This window comes from Typopeltis vanoorti, chromosome 23 (genome assembly GCF_054136105.1).
Source record: "Typopeltis vanoorti isolate ZY-2024b chromosome 23, IOZ_Tvanoo_1.0, whole genome shotgun sequence".
NCBI classification, from domain to species: domain Eukaryota; kingdom Metazoa; phylum Arthropoda; class Arachnida; order Uropygi; family Thelyphonidae; genus Typopeltis; species Typopeltis vanoorti.
The window spans coordinates 45258865-45271074 of record NC_143571.1 but is presented as its reverse complement, the minus strand read 5'-3'; the positions used below and the strand labels follow the sequence as shown (position 1 = coordinate 45271074).

Genomic DNA, 12210 nt, shown 5'->3' with positions numbered 1-12210 from the left:
TAGGTGGGAGATGAATTTCATCACCTTGTGCGAAACCAATGTTCCACTTACTGGAGGCCTGAAGTGGCTTGAAAAAGTTCCATGTTTGGTATGTAGGGTTTCTGGACAAGGTAAAAAAAAAATTAAAAATAGAAAAAATATATATAAAATTGATAAAAAGTAGAAAAAAAAATCCTTGGCCCATCCATGGTACTAAATGTACTATAGCCTTGCGAATAACCTTTTGTGGGGGGTAGCAACATAAAATAAATAAAAAGGCAAATTCAGATTATGAGAGAAAATTAGCCAAACAGGTTAAATGAGGAAAAAAATAATTAAGTGTCAATTAAAATTTCAGTATTATTGCTGACTGACTTATGACAAAATATTTCAAAAAACTATTAAAAGCATATATATCTATTTTTAAAAAAACCTCAATAAGATGGAATTTTTTAGATTGCAGATGTAGATATGGATTTTTTAATGTGAAACACATTAGCCTAAATTAATTTCTACTGAAACAAATAATACCTGCGGATTCCTGGAATATGTTGAAGGCAGCAAATTCCTAAAAGAAATGGTAATTTGTTCACACTCTGCAAGATTCTGAAGTAATTGCCATGAAGATAGGCAATACTGATATTGAATGTTTGCTTCATAGAAGGATGATCTCTTAAATGAAAATAAAATACTATTTTATAACAGAATTTTAATATAAAAACAACTAAAAATTTCAGCTCTCACAATTTTTTTTTACTATATATATATATATATATATATATATATATATATATATATATACACACACACACATACTGTATACCTGACACATTACATATATAAATGTATGTATAGTACAGTGCTAGATATTATGAGAACCTATCTAAAGCAAATGAAATGATGAAATACATTTATGCTCTTGCTTTAATACAGAGTTTGCATGGTTGGAACTATGCCCAAGCAACTACAAACACTGATCAAAGAACACAAGCACCTGTTTGTGTTCTTAAGTCAGTTTACCTGTTTATCAGAATGAAAAATCCAGATTTTTCTAAATCTAATTTTTCATTCTAAAAAAAGCTAATTCACCTTCCTTTGAAAAGCCCTTATAAATGTCCCCTGCATTCTAGAGGATTCAAGTTAAAGTCTTTCTAAGCAAAGGGAAATGTCATGACATCTTTATAACTGCATATTGCAAGGTACGCATAACAACAATATCTCTAAGTTCCTATATGTAAAACAGACATTTCATTCTATTAAAAAAAAAGGGGAGGGGGAACCAAACTCTATGCCAAGCTCAACTAGCTGCTACTGAAAAATCACAATGATTTTAGTTTTGACAATAGTTATTAAGCATGCAAGTAGATCCTTCAGTAATGCCTGACACTGCCTTATGGAAATCAGTGCAATAAACCATTTGAAGAATAAAAAAATGGATAATGCAATTAAACAAAAAGGTTAGAGAAAGCTCAAAGATCTTTTAAACAAAATGACTAATCAAAGGTGTTCTCTACAATATCTACCAACTGTCCATTCCAAATATTATCTTAAGGACATTCTTATTTCAATAAAACAATCTACCTTTGCAAAAGGTTTTGATTATACTATTTTCACTAAATTAGATACAACAACTAAGGTAGACTACACAGACTACACACTAAAAACTTATTATCTAATGCCAAGATTAATGAAGCAAATGCAAGTGGGTTTCTTCTGTATGCACATTCAGCTCCCGTAATCGAAACATCACTAGAGGAGATGTCAAGGCCTTATGAGATCTAAGAAAGCATGGTGCATATTTATTCATATAAAGAAAATGCAAGTTCAGACAAAAGAGAATATGATCTAAATGACCACAACAATTAGTCAGTGCCCCACCTACACATTTCTAGCCCATCTTGTAAGAGTGGCACCAAAAACCAACATACTCATTAACAAACTAATCAGAAGAACAAAAAAGTAAGCTAAAGTTGAGACCTAGTTAACCTAATCTATCCAGAATATACAGATAATAAAAGCGCTCTTCAATAATGTTCCCTATAAACTGCATAAGTGGATGGCTGCACTGTAACTGAAATGTTGCTGTGCAGCTGCTGGAGAACTTAGAAAAAGAGCTTTCAAAGTACCATGTAGTAGCAAGTCTGCATGGCTGTATATATATATATATATCATATGAATCCTGGTCAGTCTGGATATGGTAACATTGTTTACAAACATTAACAATGTTACCATATCGAGATGATCATGTTTCTCCAAATTTAGTGGTAGGAAGATTTTTCACTTGATCAGAAAATAAATTACACTTGCTAAAAATTATATATGCATTGAAACTACCCAGACTGGTTTTTGTTCTTTATACGAGGTCTCATCAGTGGGAATCAGAATCAGGAAGATGTTGAAAGTTTATTTTTCACTAGGTTAGACTATGATAAATTTAGTTTAATCCTTTATCCCAGTGAGAGCAAACAAAGTTTGCGCCTGAAAATATCTTCAGGACTGAATATAGTGTTGTACTATCTTACCTGGGTAAGTAGTACAACACCAGGCAAATCGTAGAAAGGTGGAGCAAGCAACCAACGCTCCTATCCCAGTATCTCCCATAATGGAAAACACACCTCTTACATACAACGATATGTATACTGTTATGCATTAAGGGATTGGCCACTACCCATACTAGTTTCGACCTTTATTGAGGTCTCTTCAGTGGGAGCCAGGCCCAGAGTTGGAGATACCAGGCAGAAGCAGTAGCAAGATCATCTTTACCTATAGGAGTTGCCAAAAGGTTTGCCACCTTTTTTTATTAAATTACTCTGGATTTAGAGAAAGATGTTGAAAGTTTATTTTTCACTAGGTTAGACTATGAAAAATTTAGTTTAATCCTTTATCCTAGTGAGAGGATTTATTATGCCTATTAGTATGCATTAATTCAACTAATACCAAAGTTGAATTAATGCATAAGACAATAATATTTCTAATATACCAGTAACAAAAAATGTGTTTTACCTTATTATTGAAATACACTGGATCAAAGATAATTATATAAAGGTTTTTCACTTGGTTACAAAGTAAATTATACTTGACCAAAATTATATTGTTGTTTAATCCATTATGCACTTCTGAAAGGAAGTATGCTTTGCATTATTGCAACTGACATCAAGTCATCAACCTCTATATACAAGTATATGAAGGTTTGGCCACAAGGTCTCATTTTTCATCTAAATTGGCAATTTTTTTTTTTTAAATGGGAAAAGTCTGAAGTTAACAACTTGCCATTAACAACATAAAAACAGAACCAAGCCTAAGGGCTAATTATATAGATATCTTGATAATCTGAAAACACAGCATCCAGACCTATGAGGGGGGGGGAGGAACAGTCACAGTTATTGTCCCCTTTCCTGATCTGTTATTGCAACTGACATCAAGTCATCAACCTCAATATACAAGTATATAGAAGCTTGGCCACAAGGTCTCATTTTTCCTCTAAATTGGCAAGTTTTTTTTTTTAAATGGAAAAGTCTGGTTTAAGTTTTCCATTCAAAAGTCAATATACACTTATAAAATTCACATGGAATTAAAACAGATGGAGGGAGAGAGAGAGAGGAAGGAGTCATTCCATTCAGAGATTTTTTTTTTTTAAATCAAATTATAAACTCATGTTTATTGTATAAAAAACTTTTCCAAATGCTAACAGATACTTGTATTTTCATTTTAATCCTTGGCACTACAAGCTAGGAGTAATTAAAACATTCATATCATCTAAAAGCTATTCCTTATGTGTTAAAGTATTTTCAAGAGAATGGATACACAACTAAACAGATTGATATTATACCGCCCACTATCCCACATGTTAGAAAACAGGGAATAGCATTTTTTTAATACAAGTAAGATATCATTAAATATTAAGGTCACATCCCTTACTTATCAGCCATCACTTGCCCCTTACTTCTTCTTCCACTGCCCCATTTTCCTACATGCAGTGCAAGTGATACCTTAAATGAAAGACACACTCTAGGGAGCCCAATTCTCCTCCTTCCCTGGGGAAGAATACAGCAGCTAAAATAGTTCCACAGACAGTCTTGCTAGATAACGAACAGCACTGAACCAGACAGTAACAAATCTGGAGGCTTCCTGATCAACTAGTACTAAATCCTGCTGCTGCTTACTTTGCCAGTTTGGTTGTCAAGCAGTCGTACTTGATCTCCCTCAACAGGAGGGAGATCGAGTACGACTGCTACAGGAGAAACTGTCAAGGCTACATGTGGACAGGAGACTGTGTGGACAGCATGTTTGATAGCCTGTCACCTCTCATTGCATGTCCCTATTCCAAATTATTTCTTCCTCCCCACATATAATGGATTACAAGTCAACAAAATCATATTTATGAATTTAGGGACACAAAACACACGTGTTGAAAAGATTATTTTACTGATTATTAATAAAATAATAACTTGATGTTTCGACCCTTGTATTGAGGTCATCATCATCAGAAGGATGCGTGTGCATAGGAACCAAGCTACATGCTGTTGCACTCTATACAAGTAAATGAAATCTACGTTGTTAACTAATCTTTTTCTTAGCCTGCCCTCTAGTGATTAAAAAAAAAAAAAAAAAAAAAATATATATATATATATATATCAATAAAAACTACAATAAACTCTGCTGAAGTCCTCACATACGTAGATTCTTCTGGAATTGTACAGTTCATATTGTTATATTACGATTATCTTCTGGATTTGTACAGTACAGGTTGCTATTGAATGTTCAGGAGAAAAAAAAAAACACTTCACCAAGTCTTCTTGTATTGAGATTTTTCTTCGTGGTTGCTATGAAGGTTGTAGATGGTCCTCCACATTCTTGGAATGGTTAGACCATCATTTTTATTCAGATTCGGATCATGTTTGAGCATTTCACATGCTTCCTTGAATTTCCGCTCGAACCGGGTTTTGGTGTGGTGTAGGGACTTGGTACCTTTCCAATCAATTCTGTGGTATGTTTGGAGTACGTGGTCAGAAAGGCTGGTTTTTCCAAAATAGAGGTATTTTATGTGTCATTTGTGTTCATCCTTCCTGATTGGGATGGTTCGCCCTGTTTTCCCTATGTATGGTATGTTACATGTGCATTGTATTTTGTAAACCTCTGGGTGGGCTAGGTGTGACAGAGGATCCTTGGAAGAACTGAGTAGGTGTCTTAATTTTGTCAGGGGTTTAAAGGTGGTTTTGATGTTGTATTTATTTTATATTATATATATTTATTTTATATTATATATATGTCTATTTTTTCGGAAATGCCTCTAACATATGGTAAGGCAATAACATTCTTGAAATCTTTTTTGTTATTAGTGGTATCTTTGTGGAGGATCTTGTGAATAGTTTTTATACTGTATCCATTTTTTATAAAGGTATATTTGATGGTCTCATATTCATGGTTAAGAGCTTGTTCATTTGAACAAATAGTTTGAGCTCTGTGTTTAAGGGTGCCCCTAGTTTTTGAGTTGGGTGGTGATAAGAAGTTTTGTGTATGTACTGGACTGTGTGTGTAGGTTTGCAGTAGACCGAGAAAGAGAGACAGCCTGAAGGAAGATGTGTGTGTCAAGGAACAGAAGAGAGTTGTTTTTTTCTATTTCAATGGTGAATTGGATGCGTTTGTGTTGTTTGTTCAGGTGGCTAAGGAACGTATTTAGTGATACGCAGCCGTGGGGTCAAATGGCGAAAATATTGTCGACGTATCTGAGCCAAATTTTGGGCTTTAGGAACGCCAACTCTAGAACTCGTTGCTCAAAGTCTTCCATATAAAAGTTTACCTGGGGGGGAAAGTGGTGAGCCCATGGCTGTACCCTCTTTTTGAAGGTAAAAATTGTTTTGCCACACAAAATATCCGGAGCGGAGTACGTGGGCAAAGAGGGCAGTGATGTCGTGTGGAAATATGTTCTATAAGAGCAAGATAGCATCATTGATTAGGACATTGGTGAAAAGGGAAGTTATATCAAAGCTGACTAATAGATCTTGGTCATTGAGTGTAATGTTTTTAATTTTGTTTATGAAATGTTGTGTATTTTTATGTAGGAAGGGGAATGACCAACAATTCCTTGAGTGTGGCCGCTAATTTTTTGGTTAAGTGATCATTCGGGCTGCAGATTCCTTCCACAATTGGACGTAATAGTCTGTTTTGTGTACTTTTGGCAGGCCATAAATTCTGGGTGCACGGGCATAGTGAGATATTAATTTTTTAATTGTTTCTTCTGGCCACGTGTTAACTGATTTAAGTAGTTCAGTTGTTTTCTTTTTGTTACATTGGGTGGGGTTGTAATTTACCATTTGGTAGTTGTGGTCCGATACCAAATGGTTCATTTTTTCTATGTAGGTTGTCCGATTTAAAACAACAGTGGCATTCATCTTTATCTTTGATAATAACGTTACGGTCATAATAATGTTAGGGATTTGAGGGCCAGTTTTTCACCTTTGTTTAGGTTGCTGCTTAATTTTTTTGGTTGAATTTAGTAAACAGGCGGTTTCCATCTGTATTTTGTCAGCTAAATTGGCAGGGAAGGATCTTAAACATCTCTCGATATGATAAATTATATCTAGTTTATTTACTGACCTCGGCGCAATGGTGTAATTTAAACTTTTCTCCAACAGCGAGAGTTCACCTTGGGTGAGATTGTAATCTGACTGGTTGATAACCAGACAGTGGTCCGATGGTGATTGTTGCTCCTAACTGCATTTGTGGGTGATTGGCTGCTCCTTTCGTTATGGCGTTGTAATTGTCTTGTGCTTTCCTGTAGTTTTAATGCTTGAAACTTTGTTATTAATTGTTCTTTGTTTTTGAGTAATAGGTGCTTGGCTAAGTCATCTGTGATCTTGTCTAAAATATCCCAAATTTCTGGATTAACGTAACTGGATAGCTCAAATTTCAGTTGTAACACTTTGGCTTGGGTAGATGCTAAGTTTTTCATGCCTCGTGGATCTGTTCCCTTAACAATGCTTTTTCTAGCTTGGCATAGATATGGAGCACTTTAGCTGATGTAAATGTCTTCTTTAGTTTAATGCAGTTGGGGATTAAGTTGCTGTCTCTACATCATTTCAAAAAGGCTAGTCGATTAATTAACATGGAACTACGTATCTTTAGCTTACCGTAGAGGCTACTTGTGGATCACATCTCCATGGATTATGATGACTCTTTCTTTTAAGTTACATGGTGATCAGCATTCATATTAATGAATTTAGGGACACACAAAACACACGTGTTGAAAAGATTATTTTACTGATTATTAATAAAATAATCATTCTTTTTCAGTTTCATGTGCTGTGGCACCACAAGGATGCCAAAAATTCTTCCACAAAGAACAATTAAAAAACCATGAAAGCAACAAAAATCGAACAAAAAAAGAAAAACCACAAACACCAATTCTTACAAAAAAAAAAAAAAAACATATCCATGGGCTAAACAGTAATGCACCACCTATATTCATCTAAACACTATTCCTGCCAGAACCTCAGATGGTAACCTCAATAACCCCGGTCCTCAACTGACCAAACTATACATTACACAGTTCTTTCTGCCACAAGGGCAGCACGTGTACATTCACCAGAACCGACATCTCATGTCAGACATAGCAAAATCTCAAATATCACCCTGTTTGATGTTTTGGCTCAAAATTTCTTGACCAAAACCAACTTGTCACTTTCACTTGTTGTCACTGTTTCTTCCCAAACTGCAATAACTACTTTGACCTCCCCAACTATCTCTCTCTCTCTAAAGCTCAATTTTCTACAGTCAAAATAACTTAGCAGTTAAGTCACCCTTCTTGGGGACTACAATATTTACTACTCAAGCTGAATTCCCTTCTACAGTTCCACCAATCAAGCAGGTAAGGATGCTGAAGTACTTGACATTAGCAACGAACTAACAGGATCATCAATCTCCCTACCAGAATACCTGAAAAAACAATCCGTCAACACACTTCATCTCTCCTTAACCATACTCCCCTTCCAAATATATAAGAGATATCAGTTCTCCTCTTGGTAACTCAGACACAAGCTCATATAAGTCTCCTTTGCCATGGAACAATCTTCACCTAACAGTAGTTTTCAGTCTCATGTGCTCTGGCACTACAAGGATGCCAAATGGGATGACCTCCATGACTTCTACTCCTCCTTTCCATGGTCCAACTACTTTAGTTCTTCTGATCCAAACACCTAATCAGACTGAATATCAGAAATAATCTTCACTCTTCATTCCATCCCAAATCCCTGGCCACCATTCAAGCATTGATTCAAAATAAATGTGCCGACACACACACACACACACACAAAAAAAAAAAAAAAACCAGCATTCAAGTGGCTCAAAAACCAAACTCCAGCTGTTTGCTCCAAGCATGAAAAGTTTTTTTGGCCCTTTTAATCAGATTCTGAAAGGGCCAAATGTTGCACATTTCCTACAGTCCAAACAGCAGTCAAGCCTTCTGATCCCTTGTCAAGGCCACTGGAAGCAATGGCTTTGACAAGGTCTCACCCATTCTACCACTCTCACATCCTGATGGTATCATAATCACTTCGTCCAAAAACAAGACCAACTTACTGGCATCACTCTTCTCTTCCAGTGCATTTGAACATAAATATTTCAAAAATGTTTATTTTCAAATTATCATCATCATCAAATTCCTGCCATGTACCCTCAAGGGATTTACAGGATATGATAGTACTACATGAAAAATTTACATTATTACTAACTTCCTATCTACAATTTTCCTCCAACTCAGACTGTTACTTGTCAAGACTCCAACATTATCAGATCTTATATTTCTATCATCTAAGGCACTTTGTACCATATCAATCCACCTATATCTTGGTCTTCCTCTGGGTCGTTTTCCTGCCAACCTGGCAGAAAACACTTGTTTTGCTAATCTTTCCTCACACTGTTTAAGTGACATTAACACTTGAGATTAGTTCTGCTAATGCATTCCTGGATGCTGACAATGACAAGTTCTTTCCTAATATCCTCGTTTTCAATATAATATGGCCATTGATGCCATCTGTTCACGCCTCTAATCTTTATCAGGACTCTCATATATGCAAGTCTCTAGTCTTTGGTCAAGTGTTTTACTTCTGACCCAGCTCTCAGATCCATAAGTTAAAACTGGTTTGAACACTGTCTTGTATACAGCTAATTTAGTGTTCCGACTAATTTCTCTCTTATTCCATATGAATTTATTCAATTGACTGCCTACCATACCAGCTATGTTGATTCTGTTGACTATTTCCATATTTAATTTACCAACTTCAGTAAAAATCGTGCATAAGTAGCTTAAATGTTCTACTTGTTCCACAGGTTCTCCATTCACAACACAGCTGACATTTTCAATGATTCTGCCTATTTTCATTGTCCTTGTGTTTTTATTGCTGACCTTCATACCATATCTATTACAACAGCTATTCAATTTAGTCAGAGAATCTTGCAGACTTGTAGCAGATTTATTTAGAAGTATAACATCGTCTGCATAAAGCAAACAGCTGACATTATTTTGATATCATGTTTAATACCACTTTCCTTCATAATGTGATCCATATAGATAATGAATAACAGAGGGATAAATGTGCATCCTAGTCTCACACCCGATTTAACATTAAACCATCTTCCCGTATTTCCTTCAATTCTAACTGCTGACTTACAATTCAAATAAAGACTAAGTATTGCTTGATATAATGCCCCATTGACCCCACATAACTATAGCGTATTGAATAGCTTCTCTCTTGGCACCTTGTCATATGCCTTTTCCAAATCGACAAAACTTAAATATAGATCTTTGTTATATTCCCATGCTTTCTCAACTATTTGTCATAAAGTGAAGATCTGATCCTGACAGCCTCTATTTGGCCTGAATCCTGCTTGTTCTTCACCAAGCTTTTCTTATACAATTCTTCTCAACCGTTTCTCAAGTATACTTGCATATATCTTACCAGGAACACTCAGTAGGGAAATACCTCTGTAATTCTCACATTCAGTTTTATTTCCTTTTTTATATATGGGTACTATGAGAGCTCTACTCCAATCATCTGGAATTCGTCCCTCTGTCCAAGCCTTGTCAACTATGCAGTACAGTCACTGTAAGACTTCTATACCACCATACTTCAGAATTTCTTTTCGAATATCATCTACTCTTGCTGCCTTTCCACATTTCAAGCCTCTAATGGCTTTTTCTACTTCAAGTATGGATATGTATTCTTGACTGCATGCCTCGTCAGTGTTTTTTACCACTGTGCTGTCATCACTGCTTGCTTCATTTAGCAATATTTCAAAGTAATTACTCCATAATTCAAGGATTTCTTTTTTTCCGTTTTCATGTCACCTTTACCATCTCTAACTCCTTTTACAGCACTCTTTCCTCCATTCCTAAGCTTCTTCAACAACCTCCAGATTATTTTGCCACCTTCTTGATGTTCTTGCCAAAATCCTCCCAGGCCTTTTGATTATCTTTCTTACATTTGTCTCTGTATTCTCTAAGAGCACAAGCTGACTTATTTGCCAGGAACCTTTGATACGCTTTCTTCTTTTCCTTGACTGCCTTTTTAACTTCCTGTGTCCACCATGGAGTTCTGATTTTTCTATCCTTGCAGACAATATCACCATATGCCTCTCTCACTGAATCAATCAGGGTTTTCTTCAAGGTTTGCAAATGAATCTCCAAGGTGTGGTTCTTGTTCTCAAACTCTTTCATTGTTTTTTTCAATAATCTTTGTGTATTTTAGTCTACAGTTCACATCTGAGAGCTTCTTAACTTTTATTCGCTTTAAAACTTTCTTACATGTCATTCTTTTCAATATGAAATTCAATTTTATCCTGCTCAAGAATAAATAGTGATCGCTTCCAATTTCAAATCCTTTGTACACTCTGGTGTCCTACACCAGGAAAAAAACATCACTATCAACAATAACATAGTGAATGAGACTTTTCTTATTTCTTGCCTCTTCTCTCCATGTGAATTTGTGCACATTTTTATGTTGGAACATGGTGTTAGTAATAACCAGTCCATGTCCTGAGCAGAAATCCAACATTTATTTGCCATTATTATTAGATTTGCACTTTTCTCCAAATTTTCCCAAAATATTTTTGTATGTCTGACAATCATTTCCTACTCTGCTATTTAGATTCCCAATAAGGACCAACTTTTCCTTTTTCATTGTATCAGTAGCTTTCTCTAGAGCCTCAAAAAATTCCTCCACTTCTACCTTAGTAGAGCCTTCTGTGGGACCATAGGCACAAATAAGTCTCATTGTCCAGTTCCCCATTCTGATATTTGCCCACTTTACTCTACTTGAGACTGCCTGCCATTCATGAAGATTAGCCTCGTATTTAGTGTTGAATACCATGGCTAACATTTCTTTTTCTTGATTGTCATTGCCTGAATATAACATTTTGTATTTATTGCTCTGAAAGATCTCGCCAGTTTTTATCTTTTTTGTTTCAGTCACCACTATTATGTCGATCTGGTACTTATCTAATTTCTCAGCTAGCTCCATTTCTTTGCCATTCAGGCTTCTTATGTTCCATTTGCACCGATCTTTAACTCTGGTGATGTTGAGTTGGGGTGTGCTTTCAGATTTGTTCCAGTAGCTGACTTTTCGCTGTTCATGCTGGTTCCCTGGCGAAAACAACGAGGGCCTTGTTTAACTAGCGACGCCCCAGCCGGCATTAAATTTTGTCATGTAGTACCATCATTTTGTATATTGGTTTAAGCCAATAAGAATACAATTTGGTCAGCTAAATCCCAAATTGCCAGCCCATCCTCATTCATTCAGTATCCAGGCAAATACACAACAGGGTGCACCACGAGAAGGTGAGGATTGAATATTACGTCAGAAGCCGTGGTCAGTCTCTGCATTCCTTTAAGGGCTATGTGGAGGTCTCCTCTCAGTTATACAGCTCTCACCTTTAAGCACCCCTATTCAAATTATTGGGAAATATTTTTCATTTTCTCTTGATTACCACCTGACGACTTTTTTTTTTTTTTTTTTTTTTTGTGGTTCCCGCCCACAACAGGTTATTAGTATACCTACAGTACATATGTAGAATGAATAATTGATATCATTACTAACTATCTATCTACAATTTTCCACCATAGTCTCTTACTTGTCAAGACTCCAACATTATCAGATCTTACATTTATCATCTAAGGAACTTTGTACAGTATCAATCCACCTATATCTCGGTCTTCCTCTGGGTCTTTTTCCTGCC

General features: G+C 35.8%; 1 protein-coding gene across 2 annotated transcripts in view; it reads right to left on the bottom strand.

Moving 5' to 3' along the window:
- Window positions 1–12210, bottom strand: part of LOC150093813 (SAC3 domain-containing protein 1) — a 120962-nt gene that overhangs the window by 43207 nt on the left and 65545 nt on the right. For both annotated transcript variants that reach the window (XM_090412985.1, XM_090412984.1), the window contains one exon: window positions 511–651. In XM_090412985.1, coding sequence (XP_090269111.1) covers window positions 511–651 — 141 coding nt within the window. The remainder of the gene's footprint in view (window positions 1–510; window positions 652–12210) is intronic.